This window comes from Notothenia rossii, assembly GCF_949606895.1.
Source record: "Notothenia rossii genome assembly, chromosome: 5".
Taxonomy (NCBI): domain Eukaryota; kingdom Metazoa; phylum Chordata; class Actinopteri; order Perciformes; family Nototheniidae; genus Notothenia; species Notothenia rossii.
The window spans coordinates 13,580,432-13,592,870 of NC_136903.1; the positions used below are offsets into that span (position 1 = coordinate 13,580,432).

At 44.1% G+C, this 12,439-nt stretch overlaps 2 protein-coding genes across 6 annotated transcripts in view; one reads left to right on the forward strand and one right to left on the reverse strand.

Annotated features, from left to right (window-relative positions):
• Nucleotides 1-453: 453 nt before the first annotated feature.
• bncr (bouncer) lies at nt 454-1,928 on the forward strand. Its single transcript, XM_079684117.1, has 2 exons — nt 454-856; nt 1,499-1,928. Coding segments are annotated over exons 1-2 (393 nt in total). The 5' UTR covers nt 454-854; the 3' UTR covers nt 1,890-1,928.
• A 733-nt stretch (nt 1,929-2,661) lies between these two features.
• The window catches only part of reln (reelin), a 93,609-nt gene continuing 83,831 nt past the window's right edge, over nt 2,662-12,439 (reverse strand). The window contains exons 56-65 of one of the 5 annotated variants that reach the window (XM_079684053.1): nt 12,108-12,350; nt 11,835-12,010; nt 11,656-11,729; nt 11,102-11,263; nt 10,834-10,991; nt 10,411-10,636; nt 10,111-10,308; nt 9,044-9,142; nt 6,437-6,442; nt 2,662-4,061 (exon numbers count right to left, since the gene is read on the reverse strand). In XM_079684053.1, coding sequence (XP_079540179.1) covers nt 3,965-4,061; nt 6,437-6,442; nt 9,044-9,142; nt 10,111-10,308; nt 10,411-10,636; nt 10,834-10,991; nt 11,102-11,263; nt 11,656-11,729; nt 11,835-12,010; nt 12,108-12,350 — 1,439 coding nt within the window. In that variant the 3' untranslated portion in view covers nt 2,662-3,964. Of the gene's footprint in view, nt 4,062-6,436; nt 6,564-9,043; nt 9,143-10,110; nt 10,309-10,410; nt 10,637-10,833; nt 10,992-11,101; nt 11,264-11,655; nt 11,730-11,834; nt 12,011-12,107; nt 12,351-12,439 lie in introns of those variants that run through there. The other 4 variants (XM_079684055.1, XM_079684054.1, XM_079684052.1 and 1 more) reach the window with 4 other exon arrangements.

The window sequence follows — 12,439 nt, forward strand, 5'->3', positions numbered from 1 at the left end:
GCTGGATCCTGTCCTCCATCCTGATGGCTGCAGCTCTGTTCCTCCCCTCTCTGAGTCTGGACAGCCTGCTGTGTAACTTCTGTCCTCTGCAGCACAAAGGCACGTCCTGTCCTGAGATCAGCAGCCAGTGTCTGCCTGACCAGCGCTGCTCCAGCTCCAGAGGACACTTCGGCTCCCTCCACGTCCTCTCTGCTCAGGGCTGTGTGGACGCTGAACTCTGTGGCTCCCATGAGATGGCCTCTTTTCGAGGGGTCAAGTACAACGTCAGCCACACCTGCTGCTGCAGAGACAAATGTAACGGCCATCCAAACTCTAACACCAACCTGAAGAGGTTATTGGGGATGCTAGCCGACAAACTACATTACCCTAACATCACTAGTGTTCTTAGAGAGAAGCGTTGGGATTCATGTGCAAGTTACACATCTTCAAATACGTTGCCTACCAATGCATCATAGAAGTGTTTGTATAAGGCTGGGGAGCGGCCTGTTAGCCATAGGCACTTACCTGAGCCTTCAAATAGTCACTAGCATTTCAACAGATGTATGTGATTATCAGTATTTTAGCTAAATTACTGTTGAATGCTTCATTGTCAGTGTTTCATGTACATTTTTGATCCAGAGAGAAAAGGGTGGACAGCTATCCTCCTGGTATTTTATAAACACTATTGATGTGGTAACTTATGAGTTCAGCAAAATCACCATGATTAAACTTCCCACTTGGTTTAGTTCCTTCGAGTTGATTTTACCAGCAGGTGTGCAGGGAGGTGTGGCCTCTGCATGCAGATCTCAGTGGTGAGACAAGAGTTCATCAGGAGGAGCTCTGAGAGGTTTCGACTGGAATTAAAATCTTAACAAATGTAAGTCTTCATAATGCTTTTTATATTTGAATTTGCACACTGAAAAAACGTCTGACATCACTTTCTGCCTTTAGCACTTTAAAACTGGCAATCAGTAGATTCTGCTGAGTAGAGATTACCGACACCTGTGTATAAGAAAAAAGGCTTGAATGAACTTTTCAACTGGTTTATTCTGAACTTGGCTTGAGACAAGAAATGGAAGGATAACAAGTGATTAAAACTTAACTTATGTACAAGTTTACGTATTAGTCTAGTGGAGTTTTACAGAGGCAAGTGTAGTACAAAAACAATTGTCTCGTGTCTGTTCAGCCTCTGAAGAAATGTTGTCAAGTGTGACATAATAATTTATACAGATTGGTCTTGGCTCTGAAACCACACATTTAACAGAAAGTGTGCCAACTAGGCAAGTGGCCTATGAAAAAGTAATGTACAAGGAAAAAATACTAAATACATTGCATTTTGTGAAATGTAGGATTCAGTGCATTTGGAACTTGATGCATACTGCATTATAAACCTCTCACAAATGTGTAACTTTATGGAAGTGCAAACTGCAGATGTCTTGTTTTATGATTTATTTAATCTATACAGAATACAAGGTCATGAGGTCAGTGAAGTACTCAATGCCTCTCTTTACCGTTGCAGGTGGAACATGTCCCAGCTCCTGCAGGCTGCTGCTCTGTGGATCTACCTGCTCCTGCCCTCGCTGCTCTGTGCAAACATGCGCTGCTACTACAGCCCCATCCTGGAGAAGGGGGAGAAATTTAATCTCATCGTGTCAGAGTGCCGTCCTGATGAGATATGCTTTAAGGCAGAAGGTCGCTATGGAAACTACAGCGCCCTGTCTTTCAGGGGCTGCATGGCAAAGAAGGGCTGCAGCCGGGTGCACAAGATCCGCATCAGAGGAACCTTGTACACCATGAGCTACGGCTGCTGCGATTCACCGTACTGTAACTCCTGCCCAGGGGTCTTCGCTAAACCCCTCGTCATCACACTTACACTATTGACTGTAGCTGTGATGGCCGGCATCTTGTGAAGACACCTCCTGTGCTGTATGATGGGTCATTTTAAGGGGGGGGGGGGGGGGGGTTCAGTGCCCAGAGGCATTTCTGCAGCCTCAGCATGGAGTAATGCAGAGGCTGTGTATGGTGAACGCCCAGAAGACACTGAGGTGTGCACCATAGCGATGCCAGAGATTTTAACATTTTATTTTGAATATCATGGTGACCAAAAACTGTTTTCATAATGTTTTAACGTCCTTTAAATAAATATTTGAATATGAAATTATATATATATATATTTTTTTTTGTAAACTTTTCAAACTCTATTCTTTCACACAACATACACCAGACATGGGATGGCGATATATTTTTGATTGTCCTATTGTCAACAAAGTGTTTCCATATTCTGATGCACACTGGGAAAAAAAAAAAAATATATCTCTCTGTTCTATAGCATTGCATTGTTTTCCAAAACTATTAAAAGCAATACTATAAGACATTCTTTTCTACTGATGTTCTTTCATTATTATGAACATGGGAACTGTTGCTCATTTCGAGATGATCCCACTTACACCATCCCGCTGCTGAACAATACTTACTAAATTTGCAGCAGAAAATAGTCGCCAACTAATGCAGTGACATGATGTAGATCTATGGTAGGATGGGAATGGGCCACAGTAGAAGGAGTTGGAAGGTATTATGTGACTGACTCACTCATTGAGATTAGTTGACAATAAGACAAGTATGAAGAAATGGCAGGTTTATCTTCTAGTACTCAAAGACAACAGCTCAAACAACGTGTACAGCTGAGGTTTGGACAGTTCTTTATTTCCCTTTTATAAGGCTGCTGGGTCTCCCCATAGTGGATATACATATATATACAGGAGATTGCTATACTGGAGTTACACTGAGGGCAGAGGGTCCATATTACACAGACTTCAAAAAACAACACTAATAGAGCCTCACCTCCAGGTACCAGAAATCAGCAGAGAGATAGAGAGAGAAAGAGAGAGGGGAGGGGGGAAACAGCACATGAGAAGAGGGGGAGAGAAAGAAGAGGGGAGATGATGCAGTCTGAGAGCGTGAATCGACTGCCTAATAACTTAACACTAGAAAATAACATACAGATTTCACGCACAGTGCATCTTAAATAGGTTACGTGAAGAACCATTTACCATAAATATCTGTATTTTCCGGAATCAACATATATAAAAAATGATTTAAAAAAAACAAATAAAAATCAATGTTCAGTCTTTACTTTTTCTTATTTTCTCCTTTTTCCCGTCGTGCAAATCGTTCTTTTAGTTCCTTCTTCCAGTGGAGGCCGGGCTTTTTCCCCACCCTGCCCACGTCCGTTTCAGATAAATGAGGAAAAGGAAACTGAACCCAGCACCCCCCTCCCGCCCTTAAAAGCATATGAATTAGTAGAAAACGAACAAACAAATGAACAGAACACCACAGTCAACTCATCACAAAAAGAACCCACAGACACACAGAACAGCAAGAACACAGTACACTTTTTTTTTTCTTTTTTGAGCTTCTTCATCAGCATCATTCCTTTTTAATGGTCAGTATCATAGTTGTGGTCTTTCTCCTGGCGTACTGGTTGGACAGCTCAGTGGAACTGGGAGGCAACTCTCCAATCGGATGGTCAGTTCAGCAGTGATATATTATCTCTCAATTTCACAGTGTGGTAGGAAAGCGGGGAGGAGGAGAGGGATCGGGGAGTGACGGGGAGGTAAGCCAGAGGGAGGGTAATCGAGGTGGGATCAGGAATCAAAGGAACCACAGCAACAATTAAAAAACAACTAGAAACCCCGACTGTCCAAGAAAACAAGTAAACAAAATGGCCGCTTCACTCCTTTCTTCCGAGTTTCATTCCCGCCGACCTGTGTGGTTGGGAAGGCCTTGATTGGCTGGCGTAAGCTGATTGAATGGCCTGTGTTTGTGGCAGAAGGTAGGGAGAGATGGGTGAGGGAAGTCAAAGGCTGACTGGAATCCACCGGTAGGTGGGACTCGGCAGGACGAGATGTCGTCAGGAGCAAAAGGATGGGCGTGGGCGGTCAATGTGTGATTGGCAGGTCAGAGGGCGAGTCCCGTCTCGGTGGGTTCAGGCACGCTGGTGCAGTGCCCGCCTCTTGCGGCTGTAGTAGTGACGCGCGCCGGTCTGTCTGGCAAAGTTCATCATGTAGTTTTGTTTACGGGTGCTGCAGGGATACACAAACAGTGAAAGAGGGAGGGGGAAGAGGAGGGGTGCGAACATTAGTGACCGCGTAAAGGGCAATTTAAATCCAAACATTCCCATGCACACACTCTCATCCATGCGCACAACACACGAATGGTTGATGCAGCTTTCGTACTTATTCGCTCCATGCTGGCATTTCTTTATAATTGTAGCCATAACCTCAAACACTCAACACCTGTATGGTTCTCGGAGAATGGGTGGCACTACTCTACACAACTGGATTTGTTAATGTTTTGCACATATGAGACGCGGCTAGATGGCGAACATGGTGGTAGAACTACATGTATCTAATACCAAATATCACAGGACAAGACATGGGACACAGAGTCTACGAACATACTACCACAGAGGCTAAGGAGGAACTCTGACACTGAGTGTTTGAGGTCAGAGGTAACAGCCGTCACTGGGAGAAAAGAACAATTAAGTAAAGCAAGGCCAGAAAAGTGCAGGGTTGTGAGCAGAGGAGGGGTGGTTTGTAAACTAAGAGACACAGAGAGAAGCTGCGGGAGATCGCTCTTGCTTAGCCTGTTCATTGCCTCTTCCATCCAGCAGGGCGGTGCCAGTGAGCCAGGAGAGCAGCCAGGGCAGGCAGGGGCCTCTGCGAAGCGGGGGGGGGGGGGGGGGGGGTCAGGAGGGGTCGGGGAGGATACTGGGTGATGTGTGTGTGTAAGATGGTTGATGCTGTGGAGGTGAATAGGAAGGATGCTTGTTCTTGAGAGAGTGTGTGTGTGCACTGGGAGGGAGCTCCTGCCTCAGTCATGTTGTTGTTCTCCACAGACAGACAGACAGACAGACAGACAGACAGCCATGAGTGAAGAAAAAGGATATATGTCGATCCATGGAGAAATGCAAGGGGCTGGATGGAGGTTAGTAAGATGAAACTCTCCCGCTATATGGGCTTCGACTTGATATGAATGAAGAATGATGCCCTGCATGGCAACAAAAGGACTGCTTGGGCTGGAGTGTGATGACCTACAACAACAACAGCACTATTTTGGAGAAAGTAATTGAGTCGTGTGTTTTGGCTCATACATCTGCAGCTGGGTCAAAAACACTAAAACAGTTTGCAACAACACAAACAGATATAGGTATAGTGATGGATTACATCACACATATACACACACACACACAGTACTGTTGACATTTCTACAATAATGCATAAAAAATGCCTTGAGGGATTTTGTAACATTTGTAACAGGATGGAATGTCATTTTAAAATTATAAAATAAAAACAACGCCATCACTTTTTGTGATTATTAGGGATGTAACGATACCAAAAACTCACGGTAAGATAATATCGCGATGAAAAGTCCACGGTACGATATTTATCGCGATATTGAAAAATAAAGAAAAAAATGATAATTTTTTTTTTTGTACTTGAATATTTTTTCTTTATTAAATAATAAATCTGATTTGTACAGCATTATTTTAAAGTGTCAACAATATAATAATCAGACCCTGCAATAGAATAAATCAAGTTTCACTTTAGTTTTTACACTCACTCATTCAGCATCATCAAGGTTATCTTTTAGCAATATGAGCATGTCCACATTTCCAGGTAGAAGCTGGGATGTTTGGGCGTTTACAATATCCCCTGCTGTGGAAAAAACTCTCTTGCTTGGTACTGATGTTGCTGAGACAGAGAGATATGCTTTGGCCATGGGGGACAGCAGTGGGTAAAACTGTGCATTGTTTCTCCACCAATTCAAAAACAATACCGTTTTTGCCAAGAAGGTGAGGCTTATTGACAGGACGAGATATAAATATACTGTTAGTACTTGTCAATGTCTCTAGGTATTTACATGTAGCCCTGTAAATACGATGTCCTTTTGTGTTCTCTGTTGTTTTATGTTCATGTTGTAACCTACTTGCTGCCATGTTGGACAGGTCTCCCTTGAAAAAGAGATCGATGATCTCAATGTTAATGTTAAATCTGGTTAAATAAAGGTTTAAAAAATAATAATTATAAAAAAAAAGAAAAGAAAATGATTAAAAAAAAGTCGCGGTAGATTTTGTAAGTCTCACGACGGTATTGAGACATTTATTTACCGCAATATCGCGATATTCGATATATCGTTACATCCCTCCCTAGTGATTATTGTATCTCTTTTAATCTGTGTGTCATTTTGATGGTGAGCATCCACCTGGCCGGCCTGCTAGTTGACCTTCCTTCTCTTTGAGTTAAAGTGAGGGCATGAAGATGGCTGGTGATGATGAGGAGGAGGGCTGGGTGTTTCAGTGAAAGTGTGCGAGTGTGCACAGTGTACCAGGGAGAAGAATCGGGTTGGGAGGGGGGTGAGGGAGGGGGCTGCAATCAGGAAGTGGCGGATAACTTACCTCACACTACAGCCATGCCAGAGGGAGCAGAATATAGAAGAGAGCAGAGGTTAGAGTGCGAGAGGGGAGAAGCAGGAGGAGGGGACTGCTGTCTCGGAGAAAGGTCTGGGGGGGTAGGAGCCCCAGCCTGGGGAGGCAGGGGCCCGAAAGCAGGGAGAAGGGAGGAGAGAGAAGAGGCATAAAGATAGTCAGAGGTTCAAGAGAGAAGAAGAGGGAGTGGGTGGGAAAGACAGAGAGAGTGAAGAAAATAGAATATCAAAGAATGCAAAGCAGAAGAGTAGATGGCAGAGTGAGGAGACAGCAGGACAAAAACAAAGTGAAAGCGAGACATAATCACAGGTAGAAGAGAAGATAGAGAGCAAGATATACAGCAGCAATCCATCCGTTGTATTCCAGAGTGGGGAGATGAAAAGAGGAAAGGGGAAAGAGTGAGTTTTGAGAAAGGAAAGGAGAAATCGTAGGAGGAGGAGTAGGAAGTAAGGTAGGGTACGGTGCAGCACAAGCAGAGGAGGGAGCAGGACCATCAAACACGTCAGTACATTAAGCAGCAGGGAGGAGAAGCGTGTGGAGCAAAGGAGAAGATTGAGCAGGAGTAGGATTGAGAGGGAAATATGTGAAGGAGTGGAGGAGTGGTAAACAGAGAGAAATAAACAACAGAGCAAAGTGTGAGGATCACAGTCACTCTTTTCAGCAGACACTGTTGAAACCGTGCGAGTGCGAGGAAGGAGGTGGGACAGGTCGCGACCATGGAGACCAGGGGCAGCTCAGGAGAAGCATCAATGTGTGTGTGTGTGTGACTTTGTATCAGCTGTACATGAAACATTAAAGGTGGGTAGGTAAGTTTGAGAAACCGGCTCGAGATACACTTTGTTATATTCCATGGAATGCTCTTAACATCCCGATAGCAATGAATATCTGAAGTGCTTTGACAAAAAATCCATTAAAAAATGTCATCTGTGGAACCCGTAATACTGTAAAGACTACAACCAATCCGTTTACCCCGGCTAAACGGATTGGATTGCCGCCCTGTCTGTCAGCCTTCCATCTCGTGCACGCACAAATGTATCTCGTGCCCTCATTGGGCGTGCCGTCATTGGGCGTGCATTGCAGCAGTACTGTACTTCAATGACTCGCCAGCAACAGGCGGCCATTTTCACCATGGCAGAGTTAGGTTCAACATCGTCTACTGGTCGCAAAGGAAAAAATGTAACGGAGCAAATTAAGAACAAAAAGAAAGTGGAAACTAGGAGAAGTCAAACCAGAGTCAATATCGGAGTTGCTTTGGCTGTGTAGTATTGCTAACCTAGATGTGTTTAGCTTTGCCTGATATGTAACGTTACTGCAGCCTGCTCTCGCGGAGGAGGTGCTCTGTAAGGAAGTCTGAAGGAAGGGGCGGATTCTTTTTGGCTGTGTCCTTTCACATTTTAGTGCACTCGAGTCGGTTTCTGAAACTTACCTACCCCACCTTTAAGAGTGTCTTAGGTTGTTGTTGTTGTTGTTGTTGTTGTTGTTGTTGTTGTTGTTGTTGTTGTTGTTGTTGTATGCAGTATTTGAAATGCACTGGGTACACATGTGAATGAACAATCAGAGGGAACATTGCCCACAGCAACATGCAGAAAATGCATTTGAAATGCTTTATGACTTTGTACTGTTAGGAATATGTTAGCTGAGTATAGACCATGTTCATGATAAATTCAGTGCCCTGCAGAAACGCCGGTTTTACCACTTTGTTTTGAAAGTTCAACTGTTATCAAAAAGTGAGAATGTTTACTGGTGATTCTGGTTACAGACTGAAATGCGATAAAGATGTAAAAATGGAAAGAAAGAAAGAGAAAAACAATCAATCAGTGCAGGCAGAGTGTCGTAAAGGTTCATCAAATCAAATCTTAGATTATTTTTCTGTTCCCTGTAGAATGAAATGCAGAATCTCTTTTGTATACAAACTTACTGTGGAAAAGAACACCACAACAGACCAGTCAGACAATGAGCCTGTCTGACAATGCTGAATTCAAAGTGAGACAAAGTGATTTGGTTCAGCCTTTATTTTTTGGACATATGGCCTCTAGGGGGAAGGCAGGTACATGTGTGAATACAGTGAATACTGTGAATGGATGTGTGAATGGGTGCTTCTCATCCAATACTGTACGTTTGTAAATGTGGGAATGAATTTAAAAATGTTAAAGAATGTTTTAAATAATTCAAATGTTTCATATAACTATATATACGACATATCTTAGTTTTAAAACCTTTTAGACATTTCGGGTTATGAAATCCTACATTTTTGTACCTATTTTGGAGATGCATGGGTTCTACAAGACACTGAAAATATGATGATCAGTCAGCAGGAGTTGATCTGTTGTACATAGAACAGCCATCCACAAACACAACTCTCAGCAAAGCACACTGCAGGCGTTTCCTACTCTGCTTGCCTGACACCAGAAGCTGTGTCGAGTGTTTTAAACTGCTCAGAGGTTGGCTGTAGTCGGTGAGCAGCATGAATGTCGATGTGCTTTCAGTATATCTATGTGTATGCATGTAGTGTAACCCTGTGTTTCTGGTGGGGGCCAGTCTGGGCTGCCGGGGGCCGGCTGGGAATTGGGTACTCACAGAACTACTTCCACATGGTCCAGCGCCCACTGGTCATGTCCTGCGCCGTCCTGACGTGGCTGCCACCATCGCAGCATCACCCCCTTAACTCTAGCCTCTCTGCAGACACCATGGGAAACATTGTGAAGTCAGTGGGGGTCAACAAGTATCAGGTATTATATTTGTTTCAAACCAGCCTAATGAAGTAAACCATAATTATTTAAACAGTTACTTTTGACTTTATCAATAATTAATAAATCATTTGAAAAATGCTTTATACCTCACTTAGAAACCATTATAAAAAACAACGTTAAGGCTGTGACAAATGTTTAAACTCTGGCCCTATGACGTTTGCTTTATATTTCGTTTTTTTGATCGAGAACACTTTGCCAAAGTGTTAAAGGTGACCTATCATGCAAAATGCACTTTTGTACGTCTTGTATACATGAATGTGTGTCCCCGGTGTTCCAGGGAACTCACCAAGTGTCAGAAAACACAACCCTCTCTATTTTCCTCCATACCCAAATCTCTTAAAAAGGGGCTGCAAAGGATCTGATACAGACTGATCCAGATTTGAACACTTCTATGACGTCACAGAAGTGGCGCTACGGCTATTGGACCAATTCCACCAATCAGGAGGAGACAGCCACGGACATTGCCGTTCGAAAGCGCTGGAGATGCTGTAGTACATATGCCAGGCCTGTAGGTGGTGCTGTTCTCACAGAATCAGCCCATGCAAAGACAGTGTTAAATTGAGCAAAATGAGGAATGGCTAAAATGCATGATCTGTTTGGTATTTTGAAAAATAAATAGTATAAATATGCCTTATATAGGTATGGTCCTACACTATATTATTCAAATATAGCATGATAGGTCCACTTTAACATTCTGGAAAACAGCTGTAAGATATCTGGGCTTCGAATTGTACATTTGTAAATAAATAAATGTTATTTGATGATGATAACCCTAACAACATAAATTAATAACTTTTACAGCATGCATGAAGGATTAGAAAAGATAATTATGAAGCCATTAGTAACAACCCTCATTCGTGGTGTTTAAACTGAGTGTCTCTGCGTGTCACTCACAGTGGAATATTGTAGGAGACTCTCTGGGCCTTTATGAAGTCTTTGGGCTGGTGCTGGGCGATGACGTGCCAGCTGACTCCATTGTTGACGCTGTACTGCAGCAGCACAGCCCGGTCCACTGTGTCCGCCTGATCCAGAGCGATGTTACAGCTGTCTGTCTGTGCCACGCTGCCGATCTGCAGCACAAACATGATCTTACTGCGGGGAAACAGAAAGAGAGAGGGTTGGAGAAAAGGAAACATTAAAGGTTGATAATACAGATCCTGGTGTGGGGTTCTGTACAGTATCTGTTGGTAGTACCTGTACCTGGCTCTAGTGAGGTCCAGTGGTTTGCTCACCGCCTGCCTCATCTTACAGCCATTGAAGTAGAGCGAGTCTCCGTGGGCATGAGGTGAGAGCTGCCCACAGCCGCTGCCCACCCCCCCGCCCTGGATCAACTGCCAGTTCTCCGTAGAAACACTGCCGGACTCAAAGTTATCCTTGATGGAGCTGGGTAATTCGTTGCTGGAGAGGGAGCAGTCGTCGCCTGTTGAGGCAAAAGGAAGCAGAGACAAGGTGATGACATTTGATGAAATATGACAGTTTACTAATGCCATGTTGGAACACTGTTCAAGAGATGGCCTTCAAAATCTCAATCACAAGAAAAACACCTAAACAGTACTTATAGGAAAATTATGTTGTGTATCTAGCTGTGTAGATGTAATGTTTCTGTTTGCAGCCCACCATGGTATCCCTCATCACAGATGCAGACTGCTCCACTTGTACAGTAGCCGTGGCCGCTGCAGAGCCCCGGGCAGGCCTCCCCGATGTAAACATGGTCCACTCCCCAGCTCTGCCGCTCTCCTGTCCCCTCCTTCTGAATCCAGCGGAACTGGGTAGCCCTAAAAATACACCACAAGTCAGAAAAAGCCACAATAAAGATTGCTGCATGGTTATTCAACTGTTTTGTTCTATTGCTAAGAACGGAAATCCAATATTTGTGTGCTCCCACCCTGAGGAGACGTGGTCTGGCAGCTGGACCGTGACCCTGGTCCACGTGGAGCTGTTGACTGGACTGTAGATGGTGGACTCGTGGAACTGGAAGGGAGAGCAGCCCACGTTGTTGACTGAGGACGGGAGGCACTCTGACTGAACCAGCTGCCACGAGTCAGATCTGGAGAGAGAAAGTGAGAGATGAGAACCGTCCATGTTAAAATACATTTGATATCTATTTCTATGAATTAAACAAATGGAACACCGTCACAGAAGTGAGAGCGGGAGCACTGAAAACTGTCAGTTGAAATGTTCAGTAGCTGGTGCAGATTCAGGCTAATGACTCGTGCTATTGACTTGAGATCTAACATTGATTTTGTCATGACACCACCTTCTCCTTCTTCTCCATCTATTTTCACAATAAATGGAAAAACATTTAAAAGTTTTGGTGTCAACTATTCGCAAAGGAAAAATACTCCATGACATAAAAAAAAAACCTGACATGAAAGGTATAGCACATTTCACAGTTTGAAAGTGTTTTCCTGTATAACATTCTCGTCCTGCCTTGCTTACCTTGCGTCCTTCCTGTACTGCAGCAGGACAGAATGATGGTCCTCACAGGTGTCTGCCTCACATCCGACAACAATCTGCAACAACAAGACAGATGTACAATAAAGGGTCAAAGCCTCCATGGACAAGACAGGAGGCAGCTTTTAATATAGCAGGTGTGTGGCTCTCTTGTAGCACTCTACCTTAAACTGTAGAACATATCCAGGCTGCACTATTAGCTCTCTAGTGGCCAGGATGTTGTGTGTCTTGTCTTGGTTCTTGTTTGGCCAGTACAGGTGGAAGGAGGGGTTTCCACAGAAGCCAGCAGTGCGCACAGCGTTAGGGTAAAAACTCCAGCTCTCCTCATGTGAAACGCCCTCTGGTGGAAGGCAAAGACGAAGGAAGAGAAGATGAAATGAACTTGTTATGACTGGTGATCTTTGCATCACTGATTGAATCAACACAAACAGACTCACCATCATCAAAGGTGTCAAGCAGGGTGGGAGGGTTGATGTCTGACCCCCCCACTAAGATGTTGTCGATGGCCCACTGTGCTCTCTCCAGGCTGGGGGTGGCAAGGCCAGAGGAAATGGTAAATGGTTGCCACCAGCGAAGGCGAGTAGCATTGGTCAGAGATCGCTCCGGGAGGACGATGTAATCTCTCCTCACCGACACGTACTTCAGATAGTCCATCTCATGCAGCAGTGTCCAGGACACACCTGAGGACCAGATATGTACAGTTTCAAAATGGATGAAATTATAAACAGATTACGATTAAAAAGAAAAAATGAATGGAAGTTGTTCGTGC